We start from the raw sequence: 17,401 nt of genomic DNA, 5'->3' as shown, positions 1-17,401 counted from the left end.
TTATTCTTTCTTATCCAGAACTGAGATCTGTGCCTGAAGTTGATCAAGGCAATCAAGGCTGGTCTTCAGCCTGATGCCAATTTTCTCATTGTCCGAGGACACATTCTGGTTCTGCACTTTCAGAAAACTGGTTCTGTCTCCCAACAGCCCTTCTGTCCTTTGAGACCCTCATTCTCTTCATTCAGGACACCCACCTAAGGTCTTAGTAATATCTGTCAGAGTCTCTAGTCTCTCCTGCAGTTCCTGAGCCTTTTGGAGTTCACCATGCATGTCTGAGTTCTGTTTCTGGAGACTAACACAGGTGTCTCCCAGATCCTGGTTCTGTTGGTGCACTTCCCATTGAGCTGCTCAATCTCCTCCACCTCTCCCTGAGTGGTGACCACTAAAATGTCCACCTCACCTTCTGTTTGGAACTGGAAAGGGACACTGCCCCCCTCCAACAACACCATTGTCCTCGGGTAGGTAGGAAGCTTTACACTGAACTTGTTGCTGCAAAGACAATTTACTGCAGAGCTCAGCAGGCAAAGCAGCCCCCACAAAGATGTCATATTCTCTGGTTGTCTTCCATCCTCCCCTAAAGATGCCAACGCTTTGGTGGGGAACAAAATACTAGGTGAGAACATAATAGTATGTGATGTCTCCTCTAGGGATGTAAAATTTTTCCGCATAATTAATGATGATCTGAGAAAAATGGCAATGATCCAGCAGGATGGCTGATGTTGGGGGCTCCTCATCTATGTTTTCTGTGGTAGGGCCTCCCACAGTAGCAGCAGCAGCCATAAGCAGCTGTGTTGCAACAGCAACCCAGGAAGGCAAGAACCATCACAGGGTGAACTTCTTTTCATCTACCCAACCCCAAATCCGTTATGCTTAATGAGGGCATGAATATCTCTCCAGTCATCCATGTTTGAAACTTCAATGTCATCTTCACTCTCCCTACACATCCAGTCACATACTAGTTTTGTTTTTTGTTGTTTTGCGTGTGTGTGTGTGTGTGTGTGTGTGTGTGTGTGTGTGACATCTCTTGCAAATGTCCCCTTCTAATTCAGGCCTCCATCACCTCATGATTATTGCAACAGCTTCCAAATTGTCTCCTCACACCAATCCATCCTTCACAGAGTTTCTGAGGCAATTTCCTATGGTGTAGGTATGACCCCCATATATACTCGACAAGCTCCAGTGCTTCCTTATTGCTTCCCTTTTCAGAACATACAGGTATGTGTTGATTATTTAAGATTTCCAATCCTCAAATGCTCTATTTCCTCTGCTATTAAAAAAACCAGCAACATATCGATCTTTGCTTTTTACATGATCTTCCCATATGAACACATCCCTCCTCTCCCCTAACCTTTGAAACAATTATTTAAAAGAGAAAAACTTCACCAAAAGCAGCCGATACAGCAGCTGTGTCTGACAGTATATGTATCATTTCACACCCATAATCCTATGCTTCTGCAGTGGAGGCATGCCCATTTCCTCACTTCTTTTAAGTTTGGTCATTAACATATGGTATTCAGTTTTGGTGATTTGTTCCTTCCATTTATATTGTTATAATTACTGCATGTAATGTTTCCCTAGATTTATTTCATTTTATAATAGTTAATGTCTTCCACGTCTTTTCTGAACTCTTCTGCTTCATTAAATTTATATAACACGATATGGATTGCCATTGAGGAATCAAGGAACACTTACCTTGTTTATCCTTCTTTGTTGCCACAAGGGCATAAACATTTTGATCTATGTGTCTATGTGACATTTTATTGCTGTGAATGTGAATATAAATAAGAACTATATAAAGAAATAAAACTGAAAGCTAGCATTACTTGTAAAGGAGTAACACAAGACATTTTCCCAATAAATGGCAGGGTAAAGCCAGGGGACTTCCTCTCCCCACTATTTTGGGCATTGTGCTACCCAGTGTGAAGCAGCTTTACACTAAAAAGATTCCTGGCTCTGGAATCAGAGAATATCAGTTCAAATCCAGCCTCTGACCTTTACGCCCTGTGTGACCAGGCTCTGTCCTGGGTCCTCTTCTCTTCTTCCTCTGTATTACTTAGCTTGGTGATCTCATCAGCTCCAACAGATTAAACTATCATCTCTAAACGGATGACTTTCATTTCTACTTGTCCAACCTTAACCTCTTCCTGCCCTCCATTCTCCCATGTCTAATTGCATGTTGGACACTTCTAAAGTGGATGCGCTCTAGATATCTTACACTCAACATGTCACAGACTGAACTTATTACTTTTTCCCCCACTCCAACCATACCACATCCCCATCCTTGCTTCCTTATGGCTGTGGAAGGCACCATGTAATATCAATTAAGCTGGCACATTTTTTACTGATTCAGAATGATAAATTAAGTGTCTTTGATTGAGCCTTACTAGGTGCAAAGCCCCAGGCCCAAACCCCAATCTACTAGGTGCTAAGCCCCTCAGGGTCTTAAGGGGAGTTGCTAAGACCAGAGCCAATAGTAAGAGCCTAAGTTCTGGTCACCCAGATGAAGTTTGATGATGACTAAAGAGTGTATAAAGAGAGAGAACAGAGCTATTTGCAGGGGCTCTCCCTCGTGGAGGTGTGTTGATGTGGAGACTCTTGGCAACTGTAGTTAAGAGCCCTCCAGCTTGTAAACTCGGATGTTGGGACTTTGTTAAACTCTGGTAATGATGCATTGAGATTTGAATCAGACAAGGTCTGTCTGTTGATGTTTGTAATTTGTTTGTATTTGCTCTGAAGTTCAGGGTGCTGGATTTTTCCCCTGAACTAAGTGAATGATATTTGTATATTGGTTTGAAGTAGGATTGTTAACCCCCTAACACTACTTTCCTTAGTAAAGCAGATCAAAAGAATCTGTGCTGGCAGCGTTCTTGTTGTTGGGCTTGTGTCGGTCTTTTACCCCGACAGCAGCTGCTAGCCAAATTGTTGCAACACACCACCATCCTATCAGTCACTCAGACTCACATCCTTGCCAGCCTTGATTCTGCACTCTCATCTCCTATCTTCAATCAGTTGTCAAGTCCTGTCCATTCTACCTTGGTAACATCTCTCACATGTGCTCTCTTCTCTCCTCTAGCACTGCAATCACCTGGCCCAGGACCTTATCACCTTAGGCCAGAGCTATTCCAATAGCCTGCTGAGTGGTCTCCCTGCCTCAAAGTCTCTCCCCACTCTAGGCCATTCTCTGCTCAGATGTCAAATTGCCCTTTCTAAAGTGCAGGTATTTCCCAAAGACCCATGATGGAAAATGCTATGCACATCCAGAGAAAGAACTGATGGAGTCTGAATGGAGATCAAAGCATACTAGTTTTACTTTCTTTGTTCTTTCCACCTTTTATTCTGTTTCTTCCTTTAAAATATGACCAATGTGGAAATGTTTTACATGATTGACATGTATGGTCTCTATCATATTACTCGCTGCCTTGAGGAGGAGGGAGAGGATGGGAGGGAGAGAAATTTGTCACTGAAAATCTTATAAAAAAATGAATGTTGAATATTGTCTTTACATGTAATCAGAATAAAATAAAACTCTTTTTAAAAATGAAGTGCAGGTATGACCATGTTATTTTTCCATTTGACAAACTTTGGTGGCCTTTTATTATTTACAGGAACAAAAATAAAATCCTGTTTGCCCTTTAGACTATGAACTCCTTCAAAGCAAGGACTATTTTCTGGCTTTCTTTGTATCCCCAGCACTTAGCACAGTGCCTGGCACTTGGAAGGCATGTAATTAATGCTTACCCGTTTGATTCGATTAATCTTAGGGAGCTTCGCCTTCCACATCCATAAAATGAAGAGTTTAGACTACATGACCTCGGAGGTCTCTTCCAGCTCTAGATCTGTGATCTATAATCAAAGGGCATTGATTGCTAGAAAATGTAGCAAAGGAAACAATGAAGTCCTTGAACCCATAGTCTCCCCAAAAAATATGCCAGAGGGATGACTGCCTTGGAAATGGACAGGTTACTTAGAGACTAAAGAGAACTTCCTTGGGATTTATGTTTCCCCAATAATCATTTAGTTCCTTGCTTCCCTATGAGATTTATTGCTTTCTCCTCCATTACTTTATATCCCTGAATTCCAGAGATCTTTGTTTCCAAAAATGATGATGTCAGACATGAGATTCATATCAGCCCAAATAAAGGAGTCTGGCAGCCTAGATGCCAGGAATAATAACAAATGTCTGCATCCTTCCAAATGTTCATTAGTGGATATAAAAAGATAAATATCCCAATGGATTAGAGTCTATGGGAACCTGAAAACTGAATGATTGCTCAGAGATGACATTGTTTCTGTACAAGTAGGAAAAGTAGCTGAGCAATGGTGGGTGCCTCATCCCCCACCAGCCCTTTAGGGAGCTGCCACTCTCCCCACATCTCCCCAGCTCCCATTTACTGCTCTGATACTGACAGGTTTCTACACTCTCCAAAGAGGGAGAAGAGCCCAACTTGGATGCAGAGCAAAGGGGGCCCAGCATCTTCATTTCCACCCATCCTGACACTTCTGCTTCTGGTCAAGAACAGCCTCCCATAAACTTCACTAGGTAAAGATAAGTTCTGGGCAGCCTGACCCCTTGCACGGAAAAGGACTAACCACAAAATCCACTCACTTAAAAGCATTTTGTGCTAAACATTATGGGCAAATGGTATGGTGATTTTTAACAGTTAATTTCCTTCTACTTTCCTCAAATAGCACTACTTTGGGGGAATCTTAGATGAGATTCCGTTATTGTTACTAAAAAAAAGCTAACACACATCTAGCAAAGGTCCAGGAAATGGGTGGAAGTAGAGTTCATAACTGTGGCTAAGGGGAGAATTGGTCACTAAATAAGAGTTTTAGAAAACCAGAGGAGAAAACAATTTTGATTAGCTGAGACTGAGAAGGCTTTGCATGACAAGATCAACAGCCAAAAGAATTATTGACGGGGAAAATGTGTTTGCATGAAATGTCTCTGATAAAGGTCTACTATCCAAGACATGTAGGGAGTGAGTACTAACCTATAAGGCCAAGAGCCTTTGCTAGTAGATAAGCAGTCAGAGGAAATGAATAGCTCTCAAGTTTGCTCCAAATCATTAACAATGAGAGAAATGGAAGTTAAAAATCCCTGAGGTCTCACCTCTTCCCCAGCAAATCTTCCAAGGTGATAACACATGAAAATGGTCAGTGCAGGAAGGACTACACAAAGACAGGCAGGTTGACACCCTACTTGTGGAGCTGTGAGCTGGTACAATGATTGTGAAAAACAATTTGGAATATGTGTTGGTAACCAAAAATGGGCTCCTTAGCACTTAGTCAACAAGTGCCCTTGACTAGTTTGGCTTTTTTCCCCTGAACTGAATGCTGTTTGTATGTTGGATTCGAGTAAGCTTGTCGGCCCCTTCACCTTGCTTCCCTTGCTTAAGCTGATCAAAAGAACCTGTGCTTTCCCAGTCAGCCCCTTCAGCTTGCTTAAGCAGATCGAAAGAACCTGTGCTTTCCCCGGCATACCTTACACCCCCACAGAAGCCGGATGGTTAAAAACAGCTTCCATTGGAGCCAGAGGCTGCTATAGCTACAGCCACAGCTGAAGCTGAAGCAGGAGCTGCCAGTAGCAGAGCTGACCTATGGGAGGAAGCTGAACAAGGACTTGAGGCCAGTGGCTAAGCTTTTTACCATAGAGGGGAAGCATGTATATGATTTTGCTGTACACCATCATGCTTCTCTGTGGCCTCCTGGTTACTCTTGCAAGGCGTACTTATTGGGCCTGGAAGCTTTTGATCAATATATCAAAATGGGGATGCTGGTTCATGGGTTGGTTACTGTGGAGCCTAAATATATGCTTTGATTCTTCTGCCTCCTACTTTGAGAGTTTCTTATATCCGGTGGTTCTGAACCTTTCAGACATATATATGATCCTCTTTGAAATTATAAATTCTGCCCTCCTAATACAGAATACTGCTCAAAAGTGTCAAAATCTCCATGACCTTTGATCCTGAGATCCCATGGCTCAACATACATGCCAATGGTGTCAAAGACGGGGAAAAAGTCTCAGATATGCGAACGTACCAAAATATTCACTGCAACACTTTATGGTAGCAAAGAAGTAGAAAGAAAGGAGGGGCCCATCAACTGAGAAAGGGCTAAGCAAATTGTGGCCCCTGAATGTAATGGAATTGTGTTGCAACAGAAGAAGCAACAAAAATGAAAAAATTCAGAGAAACGTGGGAAGACTTAAATGAACTGATACAGAACAGTGTGAGCAGAACCAGGAAAGAAACATACCCAAGATGACAAAATGGGGGGTGGGGAGGAGGGATCATCCTGAATGTTATATAATTAGAGTTACTAAGTTTGGCCACAGAGAAGAGAAAATAGACATTTCATGGAAGAAGTGGGAAGTTATGGGTATATATGTTGTATATATTGTTGGATATATGTGATCCATGTGGTGGTTATCATGGAGCCTTTGAGTAAAAACTTTGTTATGAGGAAAAGCAATGGGAGTAGGTCTATATTAAGCAATGAATATAAGATAAACACAATGTATTACTAAAACTTTAATTTTTTGAAAGTGCGATTTGAAGGCCCACGATAGGCAAACACAGGCTACATTATATGTGAAGGAAGAACTGAGCAGAAGCGGTAGAAGGAAAGTCATCGGAGAGAGGTATCACCAGAATGAGGGGGCCCATCACAGACGGAAAGCTAAGGATGTCTGCACAGACAGCCTGTGAGGGCCACTGGAATCTACGCAATATAAAGAAATGTGGAGGAAAGCCACCAGCATGTCAATTAACCGACTTCTGCAGTAATTATGGAAGGAAATGGACAAGAGGCTTGCAGGATGAAAAGGTGTGGATGGATCGCAATCTGCACCTCTGGAGGCATTTCACACTTTGACAGATTCTACAAATCCCAAAAGCTGAAGTTTCCTTCTCTGCTCCCCTCACTTTGTCTCTGTGTCCCCAAGCACCAGTTCACTCTCAGTCTTCTAATTCTTGGGGTGAAGGTTCAAGGGACAAAAATTGATTTTTAAAAAAGGTACAGAAACAAAGGAGAGTGAAGAGCGTCTCTGAAGCTCTGCTGAGGAAATGCCAGAGTCCAGACAGAGTCAAAGATACAGCAAAGGAGCCATGCCTAGGAAGGGGGCAGTAGAGCTAATTCTTGGAGATCTAGGCACAAGCAGCAGCCTCCAAATGTGAAAGGGAGGCTGTGGGGATGCAACAGTTCTAGGGGACACAGCCTCACAGATCAGCTCGGGAGTCCTGCAGAGGACAGAGAACAGTCATATAAGAGTCCAGATGGGAGTCTGAAGCCACAAGTAGAACCACTTCTTCCCACTAAGGGCCCCAAGTCTCTTCTTAGATTCAGGCCCCACTGGGCAGAGGCTATAGCTATAAGAAGAACACTGATCCCAGCTGGGTAGAAGGACCTTACCTGTTGGTTGTGAACCCTGATTTCCTGGGAAAGGAAGAAAGACATATCAATCCTGGTAAATTCTAGAGCCATCGAAACAAAGGGCACCAAGGCTATGAGCACTGTGGGACAGGGGGCTCCTACCACTGCTTAGCTTAGTACCTGACACCACAGAGTAAGCACTTAATCAATGCTTTATTCATCCATCTACAACTGTGGGAGTGGATGGGGGGAAGGGGAATGGTGGGCAGAGGAGCTGAAGGCTGGAACCTGAGACCCCTCCCAAGACTGTGTCTGTAATGAATATGGGATTCCCTAAGACCCTTGAGCCCCAGGATATGGCCCTTTCACCACTTTCTATAAGTTCCTGGGGAGATGGGGGTAAAGAGCTCAAGCCAGAGCCAGACCACCGCTTCACCCTTGACCTGGGACCAGATTTCTGGCACAATCAAATATCCTCTCTCCCCTGATGGAGATCACTGAGGGGAGGGGGCTCAGGGCTTTGCCCAGAGTTTCTCACCTTTCTGACTCCTCTTATGGACAATGAGGCCAACCCCAAAGAAGATCAGCCCCAGCACGAGGCCCCCGACTCCAGTCAGCATCTTACTCTGGGCAGATTCAGACTGTGCTTCTGAGGAGCAGAGACACCAAGGATCAGAACCGTCCCTCCAGGAGCCAGCCCCATGTAAGGAGCAGACAGGACTCAGAGGAGCCTGAGAAGGTGGTTAAATCCTGTCTAAGAAAGGAAGGGACAAATGTGTGAAGGGCCTTTCAGGACTCTGGAGGTGAAAGCTCACCAGGGGACACTGACATCAATCCATCTCAAAGCCTAGCTCCCCTACCCCAGGAGAAAGGGGTCTATAGGCTGATCACAGAGTCCCAGAGGGAGGCCAGCTCCCAGGGCTGGCGCAGGAGGCTTACAAGGTTCTAGGTCTCAACAGCTCTTAGTTCAGCATTGCCATGAGGGGGCTGTGTTGGGGAAAGAGAGGGAAGGTGGGTAGCACCACATGGGGTTTGTATTAGCCCAGGGCAGGAGAAAAGAAGGCACAGGACACACACTGAGGGGATCTCAGAGCTAGCTCCATGTCCTCAGCAACGTTAGAACTGGAGGGTGAGGGAGCTCTATCTCACTCCAGTCCAAGACGACAGGTCTCTGAAGGCTGGAGTGCTCCACTTGGCAGGTGTAGACATCTCCATGCTTGGGGATCATTTCCAACATCACCAGGATCTGGTAGGTCCAGTCTCCATTGCTTATCAGGCCTGTGGACACAACCCCAGCTGTCTCCTCCTGCCCATTCAGGAACCACCTGACCTCAATGTCCCCAGGATAGAAACCAGTGACAGAGCAGACAAGCAGGTTGTGGTGTCCCAGGGGAGCCCTCTTTGATGGATACACAGTCACCTTGGGCTCAACTGGAAGAAAGAAGAAAGACCTTCAGTGAGGGAGCCAGAGCAGGTCTTCCTAGTCCAGCCCCCACCTCTGCCACCTGATCCATAACCAGGCTCAGGCCTCCTCTCCTCCCCAGGGCCTGAAAGGGGCATCTTGGCAGACATTTAACCTCCCCATAATACTAGAAATCTGAACTACCAGGAAGTGGGCCCAGGACAGCCCCATGTCACCAGGATTCAGTGATATGGGAAGAAATTAGCAGGCCAGATTTCTCATTGTAAATATATAATTTGTAATGGATTATTTCCAAAGCAGATCATAAGTGTAGGTAGCAAACTATTTTCAGAAAGACTTCTAGCTCAAATATTAAGAGATGCTATCAATCCACTGAAGAAAATTTGAATCAGGGGAATTGTGGGGAACACCTAGGCCAAATAGAAACCTGAGCATCCTGACCCAGAGTCCAGGGGCCCTGGGAGAAGCAGAAATATGTCTGGGTCCCTGGAGAAAGACAATTTCAGTGATGAGGCCTCAATTGTAAGAGCCTGTGTTATCAGAGAAGGCTGGAGGGGGAAGAGAGGAAGAGAATGTGGTTGAGACAGGACAGGGCAGAGCATGGGAATCCTCTGCTGAGCTCAGATTCAGGAATAAAAAAGGGACAGTTTTATTGATAACTTAAAAAGGTTCATGAAGCCAGGGCACTCAGGAATTGGGGGATTTAACTTTATATTAACTATTTTGGTGTTGTTCTCTCGTTTTTTAACTGTGTACAACTCCCTGTTTTTAGGATTTTCTTGGCACAGATACCGGAGTGGTTTGCTATTTCCTTCTCCAGCTCATTTTACAGATAAGGAAACTGAGGCAAAGAGGGTTAAGTGACTTGCCCAGGGTCGCACAGGTAGGAAATGTCTGAGGCCAGATTTGAACTCAGTAAGATGATTCCAGGCTTGGCACTCTTCCCACTGACCTACCTGGCTGCCTCTTAAGCACTTCGGCATTGCATAAACGGGAGTTATTTAGTGGTGAATGGTCTACGGCTTGTTCCCAATGCAATGTATCCCCATTAGAATTAGAGGAAAAAAAATCTGAATTTGACTGAGGATAAAGGACTCAAGGAACTAAAATCCATGCTGCTATAGAAGGGTTTCTTCCCCCTTCTGTCTATCCCTCCCCTCCTTCTCCCCCATTCATTCCCCCCTTTCTTCTCCTCTCTTCCCTCCCCTCCTCCCCTTCACTCATCTCGTTTTTCTGCTCCTGATTCCTCCCCATCATCTCTGCTGCCTTTCTTCTCCCTCCATCCCAATCCCCTCCCCCATACGTCTTCCTTCCTCTTCATCCCCCTTATGTCCCCATTGTCCCCATCCCCTCCATCTCCCTCCCCTGTTCCTTCTCCCTTGGTCCCCTCCCTTCCTCCTCTCTCCCAATCCGTCATCTCCCCCTCCCTTCACCCCTGCTCCCCCTTGTCTCTCCCCTGCTCTGGGGGCCCCTGTTCCTGCACCTGCTCCTGTGACCCCCCCACCTTCTCTCCTCCTCACCTGCCCCCTCCCATCACAGTCCCCCCTCCCTCTGCGCTCCCTTGCAGCCCCTTCTCTTCTCCTCCCTCCCTGCTCCGCCCCTCCCCCGCTCCCTCCTCCCTCTCCCTGGGTCCCTGCTGGGCTCCCCTCGTCCCCCCTGCCCTCTTGGGGGACGCACACTCACCGCGCCTGCGCACTGAGAAGGGTTCAGCCAGCTTATACCAGACCCTGCAGAACCAGTCCACCGCGGTCCGTCTGCTCTCCAGGAGATCCTTGTCTCTGTTCCAATTTTCAGCAGTGGGCCGCCCCAGCTCCGTCACCGCCACATACTCCCCCACGGCGCTGTCGAAGCGCAGAAACTCCTGCCGGTTGTAGATGTATCTCTCCACAAACTGCACGTGCTCCGTCCCGTTCACAAAGTAACACTCAGATGTAGAATACATGGTGAAGTGCTCTGGGGGGACACCCTGGGAAGGGTCAGCCCTGACGGACACCCCGCCCTTGCATCCACGACCACATGTGCCTGATCAAGGAGAACATGGCCCACCTCCCGCTGCCCTTCCTGTGCATGCTCAGCCCCACCCCCTCTGAGGCCCAGAGTCCGCAAGCGACTTTTCCGAGGTCACACAGCAAATCTGGAATGGAGGCAGGACTCGAACCCAGACCTTCAGGTTCCGGACCGGCCCTGTCTGGCTGCTGCGTCACAGCTGCCTCCCAGCCACACCCGGCCTGGTGCAAACACTCCCAGGGAATTTTACCCAACAGCCACCCCAAGTGCTCCTCACCCGAGTCTAACCCCCTCTCTGATCCTCATCCTCCAGTGTATCTTTGTACCCCCCCTCCCCCCAGCCCCTCTGCAGAGAGCCGAGTTGGTGACAGACGCTCCCCACACTTCCATGACCCTGGAGGTCATGCCCCTCTCTCCCCTTTGATCAGGGCACATTAATCACATCAGGGTCATGCTGTGTGTGTGTGTGGTTCTGCTCACAATCCTGTGACTGTGGACCAGGGCCCCTCCTCCATCACCCCTCCTGGGCAGGGCTTGTACCCCCCTCCTCCTGGAATGTGAGCTCCTGGAGGGCAGGAAATGACCCCATTTTATGTGTAAACTAGCCCTCAGCACAGTGCCTGGCACACAGGAAGCACTAAATTAATGCTTATTGACTGACTGATATCATTTATCTATCCACCCCACAAAGGACAAAGTAATTTTTAGAAAGTCTTAAGTCTGACCACTGAACTCACCCTCTCAAGAACCTTTAGTGGCTCTCTATGGACCCTTGGAGAAATTTCAAAACCTCAACCTTAGCACGTAGAGCCCTCCCCAGTCTGAGTCTAGCCTACCTTTCCAGCATCTCCTATTATCCCCCCTCACATACAATTCAGTCAAACTGAGCTACTGGCTACTCCCCAAACTCAGCATTTCATCTCCCACCTCCAAACATGTGAACAGCCTCCATGCCTGGCCTGCCCTTCCCCCCTCCCACCCCAACTCATGGATTCCTAGCTTCCTTTATACTTAACAGTCTTTCCTTCTCTGTGCACTGCTGTAATTCCCCGAAGAGAGTCACTCAATCAACAGGCATTTATTAAGTGCTTACTGTGTGCTAGGCACTATGTTAGCTGCTGGGAATACAAATATAAAGAAGGGAACCATCCGCAACTTCACATTCAAATGGGAGTGACAAGTGTCCTTAAAACTACAGACAGAATGAATCCAAGTGAGTGGAAGATAGGGAGGGAGGGAAGACACTGGCATTTGGGGGGATCAGCAAAGGCTTCACCTGGAAAATGGTGCTTGAGCTGAGGCTTAAAGGAAGAGAGGATCCATGAGGCAAAGGGAAGGAGGGAGTATATTCCAGGAATGGGGGATGGCCACAGGCAAAGGCCCATAGGTGAGAGATAGTGCAGTGTGTGAGGAAAAGGCCAGTTTGGGCAGATCACAGGGTACAGGAAGAGGAGGACTGTCATATAAGATAGGGTTCCAGCCAGATCATGAAGGAATAAACGGAGGAAGTTCTAACTGATCACAGAAGCAATAGGGAGCCAGTGCTGTCTATTGAGGAGAGGAGTGACTTAGATTTGCTCTTGAGGAAAAATACATTTTTAGGTGTGTGACAGATGGTCTGTAGTGAACAGAGACTTGAGACAGGAACAGCAAATTAGGAGGCCATGATAATAATCTGGGTGAGGGATGATGAGGGTCTGCTCATACGGTGGCCAGAGCCGCAGAAAGGGTTGCATGTGGGAGGAAATTGAGGAGATTAGCTCAGGAGGTGATGAATTATGGGAACTGAGTGAGCCCCACTGACTGCATCTTGTGACTCAGTTCTGGAGCTAGCTCAGCTCCCTTTCTATCCCATTATGGGAAGAGCCCAATTTCTGCCTTGTGAGAAAATTGTGTTCAATTGTGGGAACTGGGAGAAAACCTTATCTCATTATTTGAACCTCGTGATGCATGTCTGGAGGCTGGATCTGCTCTCCTGATGCTAAGAGACCTTTAACTAAGGCCTGAGGTTGTGCCAACAAGAAATAAGGGCAAATCTGGAGACCGAGGCAAGGAGTTTTGTCACAATTGTACATCCCAAGCCGCCCATCTGTCTTATCTGAAGTCTGGCCCCCTTCTATTCAATCAGTTATTGTTTCCATGCTCCTTTGAGTGTTCACAGATACTTGGGGGGCACCTCTTTTTCTAATTTCAGAGAATTGCGCCTCTTTGCTCTCCCTCCTCCAACTTGGAAAGTCCCTAATCCTTCCTCCAATTATAATTCAAGTAACCTAATGTTATTTTGTTTCCTTTTAATTCATTGGCCTTGTGTGATGCATTGTTTTTAATATATGAAAGTCTGTCTCATCCTATGTTCAGGGTTCCACCCTAAGCTGAGGAAGTCTGGTCCCAGTTTGTGGAGTAATTGGCATACATTGCCGATAAATCTATGTGCTCAGAAGCTCAAACCTTGTTTCCTTAGTCATTTCATCTTTTACCTGCCACATGTAAGGAATGTTATGGCACTGACTCTATGGGGGGAGGCAGAGTGAGGCATTGAAGATAAAACCAAGGTCATGAACCATGAGATGAGAAGAATTGTATTATGTTTATTAGGAATAGGAAAGTCTGAAAGAGGTACGGGTTTGGGAAAAAGCAATGAGTTCAGTTTTGGACATGTGTTTAAGAGAGCTTAGAGACATCAGGCCTGAAATATCCAGGAGGCAGCAGGTGATGCTGGACATAGACTGAGAAGGAAACACAGACCTAGGAGTCATCTGAACAAAGACAGCAATGAGGAAGTCACAGAGAGGAGAGAAGAGGGCCCAGTGACAGAGCCTTAGAAAACACTCCTGTTTAATGATAAAGCTGCTAAGGGGACTGAGAAAAAGTGATTGGACAGGTAAGGAGAGAACCAAGAGAGAGCAGAGTCACAAAAAACCAGAGAGGAGAGAATACCCAGGAGCTGAGGGAGGCTGACAGGGTCAGATTCAGCAGAAAGTTCCTGAAGGAGGAAGCCTGAGAAAAGACCATTGACTTTACCAATTAAGAGAGAGCTCCAGAGGCCAGGCATGATGGGTCAAGCTGCACCATCTGCAGTGGCCTTCTAACTGGTATCTTTGGTTTAAAATCTCCTCTCCACAGGCCCCAGCTGACCCCATGACCCTCCATTGCCATTTAGATAAAGAGCAACTTCTTTAGCCTAGAAATCAAGGTCTTTTCCACCTCTGCCCCCATTTCCCTTTCTAGCCTTCTTTCCAACTTCTACCCACATGAAACCTCAACGGAAGCCAAAGGCTATTCACAGTCCCTTAGTTCCTCCTTGTGCTTGACCTTCTCTGTGGTCATTCTCTCACAGGCATGGATTCTTTCCCTATTATGGTGAGATGCCATCGTCCTCCCAGTCACCTCGGCTCACAACCTCAGTGTTATCCTCACTCTCGTCACCCATATTGAATCTGTTGTTGCCAAAATTTGGCTATGTCACCTTTGTAACATCTTGAATACACCTGACTCTGATGCAGGCCCTCAGCACCTTCCACCTGCACTACTGCAATAGCTTGCTGGTGGGTCTGCCTGCCTCCAGGCTCTCCCCCTCTAGTCCATCCTCCCTTCAGCTGTCTAATGGATCTTCCTAAAGCACAGATCTGACCCTGTCACTCACATGCTCAATAAACTCCAGTGGCTCCCTATCACCTCCAGCATCAAACTTAGAAATCCTGTTTGGCCTTCAAGGCCCTTCTCATGTTGACCCTCCTACCTTTTCAGTCTTCTTACCCCTGACTCCCCCACTCCCACCCATGTACTCCATGATCCAATGACACTGGCTTCCCTGGTGTCCCTCCTACTAGACAGTCCATCTCCCAACTCTGGGCATTCCCCCTGGTCTGTCCCTCATGTCTGGAATGCTCTCCCTCCTCATATCTGACTCGTGGCTTCCCTGGCTTCCTTCCCATCCCAACTAAAATCCCATCTTCTAGGAAGCTTCCCATTCCCCCTTAATTATTTTAGTGCTTTCCCTCTGTTGGTTATTTCCAAAGTATCCTGAATATAACTTGCTCATACACAGTTGTTTTCAGGTTGTCATTCCCAGGGACTTTTACCTTTCTTTGTGTCCCCCACAGTTAACACAGTGCCTGGCACATAGCCAGGGTTTAATAAAAGTTTGACTAACTTCTAGCTGGGAGGCTATTTCAATATTGTGTAGTTTGGAGGATTGTCCACATGGGGGCAGCACGTGCTAGGTACACCCATGGCTGATACCAGGGTGTTCCTGGAGTTGTCAGCTGGGTTAAGCAGCCACCACCCTGCTAGGACTGGGAGATCCCACTGCCCTTGGATTTCTCTTGCTCAGGCCCTGACAGACTGTCTCTAGAAGGCCCTTCTCTCCTGCCCAGCCCTGGAGAATGGGGGCTACACATGGCAGGGGCAGTGCAAGTGACAAAGCTCAAAAGTGGGTCAGATTCTTGGAATCTTAGATGGCTCTGGAGCAGGTTAGGATCCCAGAGAGACTGTGATTGGCCAGGCCAAGTGCCAGGCCAGGCTGGAGAGGAAATAATATCGACAGTGCCAGAGGGGTTTTTATCTGCTCCTCCACAATACTTACACCAACTGGGAGAGGATTGTGTCCCATCCCAGAGGGCTCCCTCTGTGCCCAGGACAAAGGATCTCACACCCCTGTGGGGTCATGGCACAGACCCCTTGATGCAGACCCCACCTTCAGGGAGAGCAGCAGTGGTGTGGAGACGAGAGATGAGGCTGGCAGACGGGGGGCAGAGAGGGCAAGCCCTGCCTTATCCTGAACAAGGGGGATTGGGGAGCACTGGGCCTGCACCTCTTTTCTCAGCCCATGAACAAGAGATCATGAAGACAGGAGAAAAGCCAGCCTGGGTCCATCCCCTTGGCCCCTCCAACCCAGTATTTGCCTCTAACCTGCCTCCAAGGGATGGATGGGGAGACCTTCCCCTACTGTACTGGGATGTTATTCACAAAAACCATAGGTGGTATCAAATACTCCAGCTTCACTAGCCTTGAAACCATACCTGGGAAATTAATCCAGAAAAGTCTACCCCTTCCTTCCCAAATAACAGCCAAATTGAAACCTTTCTAGCAGCTTGGGCAGGCTCTGGGAAGATGTTCAGTGGGACAGAAAACTTTAGATGGGGGGGGGAGACCCTGGCAGCTCTGCCCATGCCATCCCCTAATCAACAAGATCCAGGGACTCCCTATCACCACCAGGATCCAATATAAAACCCTCTGCTTGGCCTTCAAGGCCCTTCCCAACCTGGCCCCCTCCTACTTTTCCATCCCTCTTACGCTTTGCATTCCCAGGCCCCCAGCACTCTGCTATCCAGTGACACTGGCCTTCTTGTTCTTCCCCCATACATTTCTCCATCTCCCCACTCCGGGCCCTCTCTGGCTGTCCCCCATGCTTAGAATCCTCTTCTCCCTCACCTCTGCCTCCTCACTTCCCTGGCTTACTTCAGGTATCAGCTCAACTCCCACCTTCTACAGGAAGGAAGCCTTTCCTGACGCCCCTTAATATCAGTGCCTTCCCTCTCTTGATTATGTCCCATTTATCCTTATCTATCTTGTCTGTACAGAGTTGTTTGTGTGTTCTCTCCCCCATTAGACGGTGAGCTCCTTGAGAACAGGACCTGCCTTTGCCTCTCTTCTATCCTTGGCATTAGCACAGTGCCTGGCACACAGTAGCTGCTTTATAACTGCTTATTGACAAACTGCCTGGAGCCCTCAACTCCTAGATGGGGGCTGTATCAAGTGTCTGAACCCCTGAGGAAACGGGAGAAAGGAAGGAGGGCCAAAGGAAGAGTTAGCTGGGAAGGGAGCCTGAAAACCGTTTCACTTTACTTCCATCTATCTGAGGACCATCCTGTCCCAAATGCTTCCTTTGGTCTGGGCCTAGAGAGAAGAGTGCTCCCCTTGTGCCCCCACTTGTGCTCTCTGGCAAGATACTGCTCTGTACTTACCTGGGGCATGTCTCCCTGCAGCCACCTGGGAATTCAGCACCAGCAGAGTCACAGCCAGAACCTCTGTCCAGATGCCCTGGAGCAGCAAGACACATAGCATCCTGGAGACAAGATGAGTATAAGGGACTCATAGAGATAGAACATTCAAGATGACCTTCACTTCATGGGAACTACCCCCCACATCTGCCAGAGTAACAATTTACAGACTCTCTTGTATGTTGCAGGGTTGGACAACCTCAGAGTTGAGAGAGCCAATTAGGATTAGGAATAAATTGCATCATTAGTCCCCAGGCAGAGGTTCCTTCTGTAGGGTCTGTTCAATGCTTCAATGTTTTTCTGGTGAAGAAAAAAAAATAGAATCTCAGGAAAGTAAGGGTCCCCAGAAGTCACATCTTACCTGGAATATTACGATAGCCAAATGCTAGTGTGCTAACGATGAGTGGCTAGTGTAGATGAGTGAAAGTCTTCACTACTGTAGTTGGTCCCATAAATTTTGGAGACAAATGTTCCAATATTTTTCAAAAAAGAATGATTGACAAGTCTGCATTCTTGGGTTCAATTAATTCTGCTTTTGACTCACAGAAAAATTTTAAAGCATATGATAAAAGATATGTTTTGTGAGCATGTTGAA

General features: G+C 47.1%; 1 protein-coding gene and 1 pseudogene across 1 annotated transcript; both read right to left on the bottom strand.

The window, feature by feature from the left end:
• On the bottom strand, positions 1 to 780 carry LOC118857866 (annotated as a pseudogene).
• A 5,773-nt stretch (positions 781 to 6,553) lies between these two features.
• Positions 6,554 to 16,935, bottom strand: LOC118856926 (H-2 class II histocompatibility antigen, E-S beta chain-like). The gene is made up of 6 exons (XM_036767482.1): positions 16,771 to 16,935; positions 10,481 to 10,750; positions 8,524 to 8,805; positions 7,913 to 8,023; positions 7,414 to 7,437; positions 6,554 to 7,241 (listed from the first exon to the last, which is right to left on the bottom strand). Exons 1-6 carry the CDS (start codon positions 16,868 to 16,870, stop codon positions 7,228 to 7,230), a joined length of 801 nt encoding a protein of 266 aa, XP_036623377.1. The 5' UTR covers positions 16,871 to 16,935; the 3' UTR covers positions 6,554 to 7,227.
• Positions 16,936 to 17,401: the final 466 nt, after the last annotated feature.

This window comes from Trichosurus vulpecula, chromosome 7 (genome assembly GCF_011100635.1).
Source record: "Trichosurus vulpecula isolate mTriVul1 chromosome 7, mTriVul1.pri, whole genome shotgun sequence".
Taxonomy (NCBI): Eukaryota; Metazoa; Chordata; class Mammalia; order Diprotodontia; family Phalangeridae; genus Trichosurus; species Trichosurus vulpecula.
The sequence above is the reverse complement of the archived record's forward strand: the minus strand, read 5'-3'. Positions and strand labels throughout refer to the sequence as shown.